Source organism: Phaenicophaeus curvirostris, chromosome 3 (genome assembly GCF_032191515.1).
Source record: "Phaenicophaeus curvirostris isolate KB17595 chromosome 3, BPBGC_Pcur_1.0, whole genome shotgun sequence".
Classification (NCBI taxonomy): Eukaryota; Metazoa; Chordata; class Aves; order Cuculiformes; family Cuculidae; genus Phaenicophaeus; species Phaenicophaeus curvirostris.
Window position 1 is genome coordinate 17,351,383 of NC_091394.1, and position 14,985 is coordinate 17,366,367.

General features: G+C 55.0%; 1 protein-coding gene across 1 annotated transcript; it reads left to right on the top strand.

The window, feature by feature from the left end:
- Nucleotides 1-9,750: 9,750 nt before the first annotated feature.
- On the top strand, nucleotides 9,751-12,218 carry LOC138718557 (forkhead box protein J1-like). Its single transcript, XM_069853063.1, has 2 exons — nucleotides 9,751-10,254; nucleotides 11,439-12,218. The coding sequence occupies exons 1-2, from the start codon at nucleotides 9,751-9,753 to the stop codon at nucleotides 12,216-12,218; spliced, it is 1,284 nt and encodes a 427-aa protein (XP_069709164.1).
- Nucleotides 12,219-14,985: the final 2,767 nt, after the last annotated feature.

Consider the following 14,985-nt stretch of genomic DNA (forward strand, 5'->3'; position numbering starts at 1 on the left):
GTGGTGAAGGGCAGCAGCATCTGGGAGGAGAGAAACTGCTGGTGTGTCCTGGGAGCCGGCACCCGCGCCAGCAGAAGAAGCGCTGCCCGTGTCCTGGTGGGACTCATGCAGGTCCCCAGGGCAACACCTGCTCCTTGTCCTGCCCTCCCCAAAACAGAGCCCTGAGCGCCCTCTCCGTGGAGGCTGGACTTTGGGACAGGAGCCTGCCTGGGGGTCTGCAGAGGGGAATGGCAGTCCAGCCCCCTGAGAAGCCAGGAGTGCAGGGCTCCAGGGTTGGGGTCCCTGTGTGGGACAGGAAGGTCCCAGTGGGTTGCTGCCCAGCAGATGTGGAGAGGAGAGAACAGGGGACCGCGAGGCAGGGGACGGGCAGCACCAGCTGCCGCTGCTGCGGTGCCTGAGGAGAGGGATCAAAGGCCTCCCGCTGCCTCGGTGCAAGGAGAGCTCTGGGGACAGAGCTGGCCCAGAAGTGCCGCGGGCAAGGCTTTGCTGTGACGCAGCAGTGGGATGCAGAGGGGACATCACATGGACTGCGGGCAGGGGACGCTGGGCTCCCAGAAGAGCGTGATGGGCCACCCTTGGCTGCGTAAGGGAGCTGGGCACCCTCCCTGCAGAGTGCTCTGTGTGTGGTACTGGGCTAAGGGGACGGTCCCCTCAGGAAGAGGCCCCGTGAACCCCACTCTTTGCCAATGCCAGACCTGTAAGATTGTCTGCAGCTCCACAAAGAAAGCGGCGGAAGAACAGAGTAGTATCTGCAGCACGGTGTCCACGTCCTCCAGGGCCTGCAAGGAGGACAGAGGGTGGTGGCAATCTTTCTGCAGTCCCTCTCACCCCAGGGACAGATCTGACAGAGCAGCCTGCGGTGCTGGACATGGCCAGACCCGTGGGAAGGGGATGAAGGCTTGAGGGTGGGAAGGCAGAGTTGAGTCCCTGCCCTGCCTTGGCTGTCTCTCAGCAGGCGGTGTCAGGGAGAAGATCAGAGGGACTCGGGGCTCCCGTAGCTCAGCCAGCGCTTACCCTGAAGTAGAGACCTTTGAGAGGGGCCGGCATGTCCATTTGTGGTGGAAGGAAGAAGACGCTGCTGAAACAGGCCTGCAAGAGGCGTTTCATTTTCTCGTCCAGCACCATCTGCACTTGGCTGCAAAGCGAGACAGGGCCATGTTGGACACTGGTGCTGGGAGTGGAGCCTCGATGCCTTGGGCAGGTGGACAGGGACCTCTGGAGGAGGGATCGCCAAGAGGGATGGAGGCTGTGCGGGAAGCCCCACCAAGGGGCACCTCCTCTGTCCCTGGCATTGCCTTGGCCCAAGGACATCCTGGCAGGCAAGTCTCCTGCCTCCGTCTGTGGGGAACAGCTGAGACCGGGCGTGGAGCTGCAGGATCCCTCTGCTGTCCGCAGAGTTCCCCTCCTGGCACCACTGGGCTCTGCTGGCATGGGGGATGCTCCCAGAAGGGGGCGGGGCCACGGGCTGTTGAGAGGTGCTCGCCGAAGCAGGGGCTGGGCACGTACCTCAAGGCAGCGTCGCAAAGCATGGCTAGCTGCCGCATTGCTGTGTTCAGGTAGTTCTTGGGCTCCTCTTTCACCAGCATCTGCAGAGCACAACCACAACGGTTCCTGGCAGCCGCCAGCAGACCCAGCACCAGGCGGTGGAGCAGGAGGAGACCCTCTGCCTCTGCCCCCAGGGAACCCTCCGGCCCCACCAGTGCCAGGCTCTCTGCTTGCAGGGCTTCACAGCGGCACCCGAGTCCCCTCGTAGCAGCTCAGTGTCCACGCACGCTTGTCCCTGCCCTCCTCACAGTGTGCCGGTGCCCGGAACATTGACCCCATCCCCAGACCCGCTGCCTGTCCGCTCACCTCGAAATTCTCTGCCGGCTCCAATCCGCGGCAGAAGGCGTTCAGGTCCTGGGGCAAGTCCTGGCACTGGGCAGGTTTGCACAGGGTGCAGAGGGACTGTGGAGAATGCATCGTCTGGGCCTCCTCCTGGCAACCAGGGACAGAGAGGCAAACGGGGAGCGTGAGAAGGTTGGCACACGGCCAGCAGGACTGGGGTGCTGGGGCTGCAGTGCTGCCCAGGAGAGCCAGGGGAGACGCTCTGTCCGGCCAGCAGCCCCGGCAGCAGAGCCGGCGGCCCCGTCGGGAGACACGGGCACAGCTCCCATGCAAAGGGATGCGAGTACCTTCACTGAGAAGGTTAGAGACCCGAGGATGAGCTGCACGGGTTCTTCTTGCCCTCTGTCCTGAGTCACCAAGCTGGACGCAGCAGAGGAGTCACCTAGCAAAGGAGGAAAGTAGGGAGGGCTGTAGAGAGGGGCTGCAGGTAAACGTGAGGAGAAGAAGGAGCTCTGCCCTCTGTCCAGACCTGTCCCCGCTCCCCTGGCCCAGTTTTCCCATGGGTGTCTCGTCTGGAGGGTGCCTGGCAGATGGGTTGCAATGCTGGAGCACAGCGTGGAAAGCCACCTCCCGCCCTGGGGGAGGCTGTGCTGGGTTCGGCAGGGCACGAAAGGTAAAGGTAAAGCTGCTCCTGGCTCTTTACGATGCACAGCCAACCAGCTGCTCTGGTACGCTGGGGAAATCCTTCAGCGATGAATGTCAGAAGGCTCAGATTTCTGCCAAAGCTTCCTGGCAGCTCAGCACAGCCTTTTCTGCAAACAACTCCTTGGCTTCCACAGAACTGAACGCTGGGATGGGACGTGCCCAAAGGGAACAGTAGGAGGATAGCAATCCAAGGCCCCCAGGAAATGAGCCCTCTGCAGAAGTCCCTGTCCCATCACCAGCACCACCCAGCTCCTCTTTCCTAAACCTGGTGCCGATAACATGGTCACAAAACCACACTGTGATGTGAAAATGAGGAGCTGAGCATGAGTGAGTGTCAGGTGGCTGCAAGGGCAGCAGAACAGCCCCCTTCGATGTTGCGGGAAGGAGACTGATCACATCTACATTCCACCAAGGCCAGCAGCATCCCAGTGATGCTCCTCTGATAAGGTTTCTCCTTCCCATTTCCAGGGGCATTTGCTGAAATGCCCTCACGTGCCCCTTCAAGCTTGACTAAAATTGAAGACCCACAGCTCCAGGAAAGAGGAAGATTGTGAAGTGGAAGAAGTCTCTGGTCAGGTGAGGCAGGAGATTTGGGGCTGGTGTCTGCATAGGGTCACTTGTGGACCAGACAAGAGCCCGCTCCCAGCCCCAAACACGCACTGCTCATCACCGTCCATCAGCTGTGGGTCTTCAGTTTTAGTCAAGTTTTGACTAGTCGAAAATAACAGCCTGGGTTGTTCACTATTGGATCCACAGTTTTTCGATGTTATGGATATTTAAACAATATATGATACCAGGCACATACAACACTTAAAATATGCACATGCATTATCTAATAAGGCTTGCATCAATTGCCCTACAAGAATTTCAAGTCCGGTAAAATATTGTTCTCCATTGCTTTGTGAGTATCGTACTTTGCAGTTTAACATCAGTCATGATTTTTGTAGTTTCCACGTCCAAAGAGTCACGGACTGGTCAGTTGACCCAAAGCCTCCGTCTCCCTATATGCTACTTTCTGCATGGGGTTCAATTGCTGGCAAACAAACCATCTGAGTAATTCTTGTGCCCTTTGGTATAAAGCGAGGAGGCACACGCAATCCAAGCCATCGTTTGTATTGCTCTCGTAAAGTCGGCATCAGTCAATTCCGGTAAAACCAACAAACTTTGTGACAAGTGATCCTGCAATTAACTGTGCACTAAGCCTGGTTTTGCATTCTCTAAGGCTAATTGTTTAAGCATAAACTTCTCGAGTGGCGATATTGCCCGCCTGCCTATTTAAGGCCTCTTGTAATTTGTCTAGAAATATCATGTAATAAATGCCATTTTGCCAGATTGCTTTTTGATCACAAATACAGGTGTGTTCCAAGGACTGTTAGTTGGGACTATATGCCCTTGATCTGTTTGCTCCTCCACGAACTTCTGCAACGCACCCAATTTTTCACTCCTTCATGTTTCCAATGCCTATTCCCATTGCACTTAACAGATCTCGCCCCCACAAGATTAGGGGAACGCCCTTGCCCACTGTTGTTCCTGCGTTTCCTCCCTCTGTTAGGCTGCCCCCCAAAAGAAGTCATGTTTGTTAACCCCCCGTGGGAGTCCTTTACTTTAGGGAGGCAGAGGGCAAAGGATAAGGCACTCATTGAGGGAGAGGGCATTGAGCCTCTTGGTCCCCAGGCTTTCCAGCACTGAGAAGACGGCAGACCCTCATGGGTCCTGCATGGATCCCACCACTGTCTTCCTCCTCCCCCTGTACCTCCTGCCACAGAAGACAGGAAGGTGGCATCCTCTCCCTCCCTCCCTCCTCTCCCCATTCACCTCTCCTCCGGAGCATCCCAGGGGAAGGATCCCAGCATACCCATCCCAAGAAAGGACAGAGACGCAGGCACAGACGTCCAGTAGGGCTGAGCAGCAGACCACGGCCACAAAGACCTGACCAGGAGAGTCCCCAGAGGTTTTCCAGCTGTCCCTGCTGGTGTTGCAGACCAGGGCCTCGAGTCCCTGTCCCCCCGATCCCTGTCCCACTCTGCAGGCAACACCAGCCTCATCACAAAGAATTTCTTCCTCATGTCTACTCTAAGTCCTCCCCTTTCAAACCTGAACTCACTCCCACTCGCCCTGTCACCACGTGCCATCCCCAGCTTTATTGTAGCCCCTTCAGGTGCCACAAGGCCACTACGAGGTCTCCCGAGAGCCTTCTCTTCTCCAGGCTGAACAACCCAAACTCTCTCAGGCTGTCCTCGTCGCAGAGGTGCCTCAGCCCCAGTCTGTGCTCCAGCTACAGCCACGGCAGGAGGAGCTGCGTGACAGGAGCTGCTCACATCAGCCGCGTTTGCACCTGGCAGGAGACACGGCTGTGCCCCATCCCCACGCCAGTGCTGAGCCCAGCACCAAGGGCCTTCCTCAGCCTTGCCTTCCTGGGTGGTGAGATGTCCTGTCCTGACACCCAGGACATCCTCCTGTGGCCAGAAGGAAGGACGGAGCCCATCACTTGTCCCACAGGGGCTGCACGTGTTTTTCTCGCCTCGCTATTCCCCGCTGTGGGCACAATAAATCTGGACAAGTCTGGTGTCCCACAGGCTCCCAGATCCCATCTGAGGGTGCGGGGGAAGGCTCCTTCAACTCTCACCAAGTACTGGCACAGCCCTTGCACTGGCAGACCCCTCAGGGTAGGACACCCACCCCCTGCCCCACGACGCTTCCCCACAGCTGGGACAGACCCCCACCACAACCCCACTAAAACCCCACCCTTTTCAGCAGCAACCACAAGCCATCAGAGATGTCCAACCAACAAGGCTGGGGACATCGAGGACAGTGCCTCTGCTCCCAGCCCCCATCAGCCCCGCCTGCACCCTGCCTCAGCCTCCTCCCTCTCAGGGCAGATGTTCCTGACCGGCACCTCCGGCATCTCCTGCCGGGTACAGCCCAGATCAGGAGGGGCAGTCAGCAAGAAGGCCAAGCACCATGCTCCAGCCAACACCACCAAGAAGCAGGAGGTCTCTCTGACCGGCACCTCCGACATCTCCTGCCGGGTAGAGCCCAGATCAGGAGGGGCAGTCAGCAAGAAGGCCAAGCACCATGCTCCAGCCAACACCACCAAGAAGCAGGAGGTCTCTCTGCAGGATAATATCCCACTGAAAGAAAAAAAGACAAAGCCGGTGCGCAGGCTGGCCAAACACTGGAGGAGCCTCTGAGAGGTGAATCTGGACAAGGACGGAGCGGCGGTGGGCAGTGCTGGGACACAGAGAGATCCAAAGGCCGGTGCCTCCACTCACCCTCTCCAGCCCCAGCCCTCTCCCAGATCCCTGTTCCTTGTTTAATTCAGTAACAGGACTGTGTGTTCACTTGCCAGCACCTCTCTGCTTGCAGAACTATTTGCAGTGGGAGAGGGGGATGAGGGTGTTAACGCAGCCCCTGCCCAGCCCATGGTGACTGAGCTGGGCTTGGGACTGACACTGAGAGGTTGGGGAGACGGGGCATCACTCCAGGTGCTGAATACCCCTGGGAGCCCAGTTTTTACCACAGGTTGCCTTTTTTTTTTTTTTTTCGTGTGTGTGAGTGTGTGTGTGTTCTAAGTCCTCCTCTTGCAAAGCTCGTGTCCTGCAAAGACAGCTGTGCCAAGGTCCTGACCTTGCCTCCCAAACGGACAAGAGGGTGGAGAAACTCCAGAAGCTGTGGAGTTGGACAGCCAGGGGCCTCCCAAAAGGTTCTCCTGGAGCTCTGCAGAGAAGCAGCAGCTGTCCCACCAGCGTGCGCAGCCTAAGGGCTCCCTTCCACACGCATGTTCCTTGGCTTTCCCCAAGCTTGCTGCCCCCTGCTAGCAGAGGAGATTCCAGGGAAACAAGGGCTGTCTTTGATCAGCACTTGGAGCTGCTTCTCTCCACTCAGCTGAGGCACAAAGGCTGCAGCCCTCCTCCATCATGCAAACCTTGTGTGCCTGTCCCACAGGTCCCCCAGACATCGTGTGCAGGGAATTCCTTGGGAAGGACCAAAGGCTGGGGAAAGGAATGGATCTAGGTGGATGGGGGTGGGAAGCAGGGTGGAAAAGAGGAGCACGGAAATCATACGGTCACCAGTTCATGCAAGTTGGGAAGGACGGGGTGGGTAGTCCTTTAGACCTCAAGCTCCAGCAGTGCCCGTGAGGATGTCAGGCCAAGATGCTGGGGGGGTTCATCCAGTGGGGTCTAAAAAGCCTCAAAGGATTGAGGCCTGACATCGCACAGCTTCACATCTTCGCGTTGTCCACTCTAGGAATGATGGTGGCCGTAGCGAAGTGTCTCTCTCCCAGCCACCTTCTCTTTAAACCACTATAAAGAGCTTCCACATAGCAGAAAACGGCAGTTGGCTGCAGTTGTGAGACACGGTGACATCAGGAAAGCAGCTCAATCAGCAGCTGGTGTGAAGAAATCCTTGTGGAAGAAGAGGAGGAGAGCATGGCAGAGGGAGAGGTGTCTCAGCCGGCTTCGTTGTGGGGAATGCAGACCTTGAAAGACAACATATCAGACAATAAAAGCTGATCTCCTATGGCAACTGTTATTTTCAAGTTGGGGGATGTCACTTGGACGGGATCAGGGGCGGCAGCGGTGGCAGAAAGCCGCGGGGAGCGTTGGACTCTCTGGGGAGGGAGATGGTACGAGCCCATGGGATAGCAGTGCTGAGGGCTGAGCCGTGTGGCTGGAGCGAAGCCGGCTGTCAGGAGCAGTGAGTTTGCACAGGGGATGGTTATTGTTATCACTCTTTTTCTTCTTTGAATTCCCCCGTGCCCCATCCAGACCACGGCAGCGAGGGCTTCTGGGATCTCCCTTAGTGTGGGCACAGGAGCTGGCAGGGGCCGGGTGGTGACCGGCTTAGACCCTGAGGGCTTAGACCCTAAAAACGCAGCCTTGGATCCTAAAATGAGGATTTGGAACCTAAAATCACGTCTTGGGAATTGAGAATGCAGTGAACGTTTCTGCCCTAAAAATGAAGCTCTGCGCCTAAAAGTGAGCTTTGCAAACTAGAAATTAGGCTACATAAATTAGATTTTGACCCGCAGGAAGAGGGTGTTTGACCCAATTACTGACTGTTTGGACCCCCTAAAATTCAACCTCAGACCCATTAAACCCAGCTTCTGACGCATTTCTGAGTAAGAGGCTTGGAATCTGTGGTGTGCTGGAAGCCAGAATGTCTTCCTAGCAGCTCCAATCCCTGTGAACTGCCACCCTCCGGCAGTTCAAGTTTATGGCAGCCAAGTAATGCACAGTCAGACCCAAACCCCTCTGCTTTGTTAAAAAACACCTCCCACAACAGCCTCAACCCTGCGGCTCTAAAATGAAGCTCTGCAGAACAGCTAACCCTTTGTGCCCTTAAGTGATGCTTTGAACCCTCAAACACAGGCTTTTGAACCTCATATTACACTTTGGGCACTGAAATGAGGGTTTCAAAACTAATTATGCTCCTCTGGGGCACAAAACAGAAGACCTGAACCTTAAGGAAAGTGTTTTGGAACCCCATCATTCCCCCCCATGCAACCTAAAAACAAAGCTTTGGCTTCTAAACACAGGATTTCGGGGGCTCAAAAAATGGGGTTGAGGGACTGAAAATGGATCTCTAGAAACAAAAACTTAAGCTGCGGGGCCTAAAACTGGGCTTCAGAGGAGATATCAGAGGCAAGTCCTATGGAAAGTCCTTGGAACAATGCACACACCCACGAGCTGGTACCAGTCACTGGGGCTACACAACACTACTGCACAAATAACCAGAATCTCTAAGGGCTTTAGGAGGTGGGGGAGGATCCTACAGCGCATGTACTCACCTGGTGAAGAGGTGACACCAAACCGCAAGGAGAAGACCAGCCGACGTACTCCTAGCACAGGGACAACCTCCCCCCACACTCCTACTGCTCGAGGAGGCCTCAAAATGGCCTCTGGCAGGGCTGCCTTTATGTTCAAAGCAGAATGGGATCATGGTCATATATGGTCATGTTGGCAGCCATTGGCTGGAGGGTCCCCAGGCAGCACCAGGGTGGGGTCTGTAAGCTGAGCCCCAGCTCCCCTGCACCCTGCCTCAGCCTCCTCCCTCTCAGGGCAGATGTTCCTGCTACAGGAAGCTTTCCAGAAAGTTCTCCTGGAAGTATGCTGGATACTTTAAAGACAGACCCCTGGAAACTGCCTTCTCAGATGTTTTGAAGCGTCCTGCAGAGCGTTTGCCGGCTGTCAGGAGCAGTGGGTTTGCACAGGGGATGGTTATTGTTATCGCTCTTTTTCTTCTTTGAATTCCCCTGTGCCCCCATCCAGACCACGGCAGCGAGTGCTTCTGGGATCTCCCTTAGTGTGGGCACAGGAGCTGGCAGGGGCTGGGTGGTGACACTGGGCACCAAGCTTCGGAACAAGGTGTGGCTGCCCTGAAGCTTCTTTTGGGGAGAAAAGCCTGTTCTGTGGGAGCGGGGCAGGTGGTTCTGCTGGCCCCGCCCCCCGCTGACTGTTGGGCGCAGCGTCATTCGAAAGGAGGAACCTCCAGCCCCAGCCGCCCCGCGCAGCCCGTGCAGAGCTCCTCGTCCCCGGCCGGCCTCGGCGGGCTCGCTCCTTGCCCAAAGACACGGGATCGCAGGTTCGTAGCAAAGCAGGGAAGGCAGACACTGCATCCCCAGCCTGGGAGTAGCGGAGGGCTGAACGGGCAGCTGGCTCTGCGTGAGGGTGTGCCTGGGGTGGGTCTGCGCGGTCCCCCACCGCGTTGTGTTGGCGTGCCAGGAGCAGGGAGGAGCAGGAATAACGTGGAAGAGAGGGAAGCTGAAGACGTTTTGTCCAGGTCTTTCATCTTGACATTTTGTCCTGCTTAGCAACGTGTGGGAGAAACGCCCACTCTGTTTGGGACGGCAGGGCTGGATGTTGGTTACGTAAGGGGTGGTTTTAGTCGTTGTTTTATTGATTACTTTCTGAATCCAAGACTTGCTGGGCCCACGAGGGTTGGGTGATACTGGGATGTAGGGGTTTGAGTGAATTTTCGCAAGGTTCCGGGCTGGTAGATCATCCAGGGGAGGTGTCACGGCTCTGGTGCGCAGCAGCCCAGGGATGGATCTCACTCAGCGGCACTGGGAGCACCCAGTCCCAGCCTTGCTCACAGGCCAGAGAGCAGCTGCTCCTCAGAGAGCCTCATCCCTTCCCTGTTGTCATTGCAGGATCTGCTCCATCCCCTCCCTCCGCTTCAGACGCACCCCGTGAATGCCAGAGCTGCCGATGAGGCATGGCTGAGGGGTGGCTGAGCCACGAGGAGACAGGGAAGGACAGAGGGCAGGAGGGCAGCAGGAGAGACTCGGACGATGTGGACGACAGCCTGCCCAACCTGACGTGGCTGCTGGACTTCTCCATCATCAGCGCTAGCATGGGCAACTCCTCCTGCTGCCCCAGCAGCCCGGACCCCCACAGCTGTCAGGACATCCCCAGCTTTGCCGCACCGTGCTCACCCCTGGGCACTGACCAACTGTGCATGGAAATGCCCCAAACTCCACGCATGCCCATCTCCTCCTCCAGCTGGATGATGGAGCACCACGTTGTGTCCACGCACCCTCAGCTGACGGCGGGTATTGACTACCAGACCAACCCCTACATCAAGCCACCCTATTCTTATGCCACCCTCATCTGCATGGCGATGGAAGCCAGCAAGGAGCCCCACGTCACCCTCTCCGACATCTACAAGTGGATTACCGACAACTTCTGCTACTTCCGTCAAGCTGATCCCGTGTGGCAGGTAGGACATTTGAGAACTCTTGCCCTGCCCCATCTCCCCTTATGGCTGGGAAGGACCTTTCACAGCTTCCATCGTGTAAGAGAGAGCTCAGGGTCATTCATGGAGTGGAAAGGTCCCCATTGCGCTGTTGGTCCCTGCATCTCCTCTTGACTCTGGAGTGAAGGTGTCTCTGTCTCCCACTTCAGCTTCCTGTAGCTTGCTGCCCTGCTCCATCTCAGAGGACACTCTCCAGCACGGGTGGCTTTCTAGAATGTGGTGGGGCAGGAGGCACCTGGGTTGCTCCTCCCTCTGCTCTAGTTATTCCCAGCCCAAATCCAGAGCGTGCCAGCTATCCTGCACCACTGCTCCCCCAGGCAGGGCTGAGCTAAACCTTTCTTAGCCCCCCGCCCAGGAACTGTCCACCACCTCCCTGGGCAAGTGGGTGTCTGGAGGCTATTGAAGCCCACCAGAGAGAAAGGTAGGGAAGCCCTTGGTCCCTCTCCAGGGCCACAGGTGTTCCCCAGACTCCCCGTGCTGGGAAACTTACGGGAGGGACTCTATGGGAGAAGCTGAGTACCAGAATCTTGACTTTCTCTTGCAAACTCATGGCTGGATATTCACCACACTTTTAATTCAAAGTGTTCATTGACAGAAGGAAGAGATGCAGGAGGTACACAAGGTTCTTGCAGGGAGGAAGGATTAATATATTAACCCACCAGGAAATATGGCTGGAAAAGCAGAAAATCCTCTCTTTCTTTCTTTCTCTTCCCCATAGTCTTCCCCCCACCTCCTTTAAGCAGTGGCTGATGAGGATGCAGTGATTTTACCCGGAGCTCCTCTGGGCCAGAAGGCACCTCTGGGGACACACAGGGCTGGGGTGGGACATCCCCCGTGCCTCTCCAGTTTTGCCCGTCCGGTTTGTGTCAGCCTGGCAGCAGGCAGACATGTGCCTGTATTTTAGCAAACCGCTTTCCCCGCAACACTAACAGGAGGTGTGGGTCAAGCTGGGGATGCGAGGAGGGCCCTGATGGTGCTGTCCACCATGGTGATGCCACATGTTGCCACTGGTAATGGGGCCACATGGATGTAAAGACCCTCCTCTTCCTCCTGGCTGCAAAGATGCTTCTCCACCAGCCTCCCCACGCAGATAGTTGCGGCACCAGCCGATGATTGTTCCACCTTGTTTTTTTTCTCTTTTTTCCCAGAACTCCATCCGGCACAACCTCTCCTCAAACAAGCGCTTCATCAAGGTGCCTCGAGAGAAGGACAAGCCAGGGAGAGGTGGCTTTTGGAAGCTTGACCCGCAATACGTTGAGCAGCTCAAGAGCGGTGCCTTCAAAAAGCAGAGGATGCGCCCAGTGCAGATCCACCCAGCCTCCACTGCGAAAGCCCAGCAAGAAGCACAGCGTGGTGCCTCCCTGGCTGCTTCAGCTTGTGCCTCCAATAAAGTCCTCTCTGTCAACCTGGAGTCACAGCTGCTGCTGAAAGAGTTTGAAGAAGGTCTTGGCAACCAGAACTGGAATCCAGTGGATGGCAAAAGAGGGCTCAAGCGCAAGCAGCCCTTGCCCAAGCAAACAGCCAAAGCGTGTCGGCTTTCCAATTCCGCCTTGCTGAGCCAGGAGGAGCAGACCCAGCTGGGATCCCTGAAAGGGGACTCTGACCCCAGCCTGAACAGAGAGGTCTCCACTTTTGGGGATCTGGAGCTCTTATCTCCAGTCAGCCTCAAAACGCTCAACCTGGAGTTGATGGCACAAGGGCACCACTTTGAATGTCCCCAGGGGCCGGAGCAGGTCCTCACTGAGTCCTCCCAGAACAGCCTGAGCCTGGACGAAAGCTTCGTGGCCACTTCTTTCCTGCAGCATCTCTGTGATGAAGGGACAAGCGATCTCTCAAATTCTGCCAATGCGGAGCAGTTGTTTGAAGTCAACGATGCCTCTGTAATAGCGGATGTCAGCAACTGGATCAATCTGGATTCCCTCTTGTAAGAGGCCAGTCACCGATCAAAGCCCACGTGTGCTTTAGCAGGATGCTCCCCCCACGCTACTGGGACTTCCAAGATCTGGATTCTTCACCTCTCCTTCGCTGTAGGTTATTAGAGATAGAGTAGGCATCAGGTAGGAGTGAGCAGAAGCTGTAGTGTCAGTGGTTTGCCTTAGACTTGTTGAGAAGTCAAAGATTGTAGAGAATTTCTGTTTAGTAACAACAGCATTTAGGACCTTTAATGTTAGCCGCAATATTTATCGAGAGAGGTTGTAGCTTACGAATTAATAAAGAAGCCTTTAAAAAATCCCATTATCCTTGTTGCAATTTGTACTCAAATTTGGGGAGGGGGTGGGAGTGTGGAGGTGGGAGAATCATAGAATCATAGAACCACAGAATCGTAGAATACTTTGGGTTAAAGGGACCTTAGAGATCATCTAGTTCCAACTCCCCTGCCATGGGCAGGGACACCTCCCACAAGATCAGGCTGCCCAGGGCCCTGTCCAACCTGGCCTTGAGCACCTGCAGGGATGATGCAGCCACAACTTCCCTGGAAAAGTTCTGCATTCCTTCCCCAGTAATGCACGAGGCAAGCTGAGAATTGAATATCTTCAGGTCACGCAAGGGGCAGAGCAGGGCCTTGGGCTGTTGCTTTGTCCAGGTGCCACCGCCTGAAGTCCCCTGGGATGCCACCACATTGGTGGGGATAGTGTCCGGTGGGCACAGGGCTACAGGCTCTGGAGTGTGGTGTGGATGTATTTGTCTGTACTGATAAGGCCTCTCTTTATTTGCTGTTCTCATTATATTTCCCTCTGTTGGGGCCTCCATACGGTGCCAAAGGGCTGCAGAGATTTGTGTGTGATTTCACCTTTTAATGGGATGTTATTTACAATTAAAAAGAATAAATAAGAACAAGCCTTTTGCCTCCTTGTTCTCCTCCAGCCCCTCCTTACCCTGTCAGACCCTCTCTCCTGGAGGTGGGGGTCACCCCACCAGCCCAGCCCTGCCTGTACACCCGGCCCGGATACACAGATGCCCTCACGCCGCTCCGCAGCAGCACAGTGATTCCTCATGGGAAAACTGATGCACAAACAGCCAGCTGCGTGACAACGGCTACACGCTCTCTGTGGCACAAGGGTGGCTCTGTCCCGAGGCCTGGGAGCTGCTCCCAGCCCCTGGAGCATCCTTCCCTGTCCCTGCGCGGAGCTCCTGGGCGTGACATGGTGTAAGCACTCGACACTGTCCTTCTGCTCATGCCATGTTCCTACCCCTGTATTCACAGAATCACTAGGTATGGGAAGACCTCCAGGCTCATCTAGTCCAATCATTCCTATCAACCACTAAACCGTGCCCCTCAGCACCTCATCCACCTGCCATTTACATGACTCAATCCCCTCACTGGGCAGCCTCTGCCAGTGCCCAATGACCCTTTCTGTGAAAAATTAGTTGTAGAGAGCAACAAGGTCTCCCCTCAGCCTCCTCTTCTCTATCCCTCCACATGCCCTGTGAAACACAAGTGGCTTTGGAGACCTGGTGGGCACAGGAGTGTGAGCAGAGCTGCACAGAAGCTGCAGAAACAACCAAATCCTTGCAAAATCAACTAAGCTGAGAAGCAGTCAGGCTCTGCCAGGGCTGTGAAGAAGATCACCTCATGCTCAGCTGCTGGGGCAGGCGCGGTGGGGGCAGTGGGTCAAGAGGCAGCAGGTTTGGGAAGCTCCGAGGTGTTTTAACACAGGGTGCGCAGCACAAAGTGCGATCAGCATAAAAGCCCAAACTCTCCAATACTCTGTGAAATCAAGTTTTACTCATTACAACAATAAATGTAATAAATGATTCGTAGGGATTAACAGCGTTAACAGTAACAGCTTTCCAGGCAACTGTCACGGTCCACTCGTGGACGCGTGATGGTTCGTTTCATTTATGGTTTCAGAGCGCAAATAATTCAAAGAGTCAAGGGAGTCAAACTTCAATCTAACCTGGCGCTTTATTACTTATGCCCGTAAAGCGACGTACGATAGAAAGAGACAGAGAACAAGGAAAGAGATGGGGAGAAGAGGGAAGGAAAAGGGGTTCACGGCTACCACCACGGGTCCCCAGATGTCCGGCGTCTCTGGGAGACAAGGTCCAGAAGGCGTTCTGCTGTTTTGGTCTTTGATGGAGGTGATCCCAGAGTGGGGGGGTCTTCTTCTGTCTCGGTCTTCTGTTCCCCCCTAATTCAGCTGCTCCAGAGCTGTCTTTTATGCCAGTCAATACATGCCTTGCGCATTCAACTCTGGCTTTGCAGCCTAAAAATGTAGATTTATACTCTTAAAATTGGCTTTCATGTCCTATAGGCTTTGGATCCTAATAAAAAGACTTCGGGCTATATCAATGCGAGTTTTGGCTCTCCACATTTGAGTCTGTAAACTAAAGACTTTGCACCCTAAAAATAAAGCTTCATACCCTAAAATGAGGATTACAACTCTAAAATATAAGCTTAGTACCCCAACAAAGAAGGGTTGAAACACTACAGATGAGGCCTTGTATTCTAAAAATTAGGATCTGGATTTGAAACTGATTCTTTGAGCCTTAAAAATGTTGGACCCAAAATATGTTTGGATGATACAATAAGGCTTTCAACAATAAAAAAATGAGGCTTTAAGGCCTTAAATGAGGTTTAGATGACGAGTCTGAACAATTACATTGCGGCTTTGTACCCTAGAACTCATGCTTTGGACTCTAACTATTACTTTTGAAACTGAAAATGGTACTTTGGACCCTACAGTGATAACT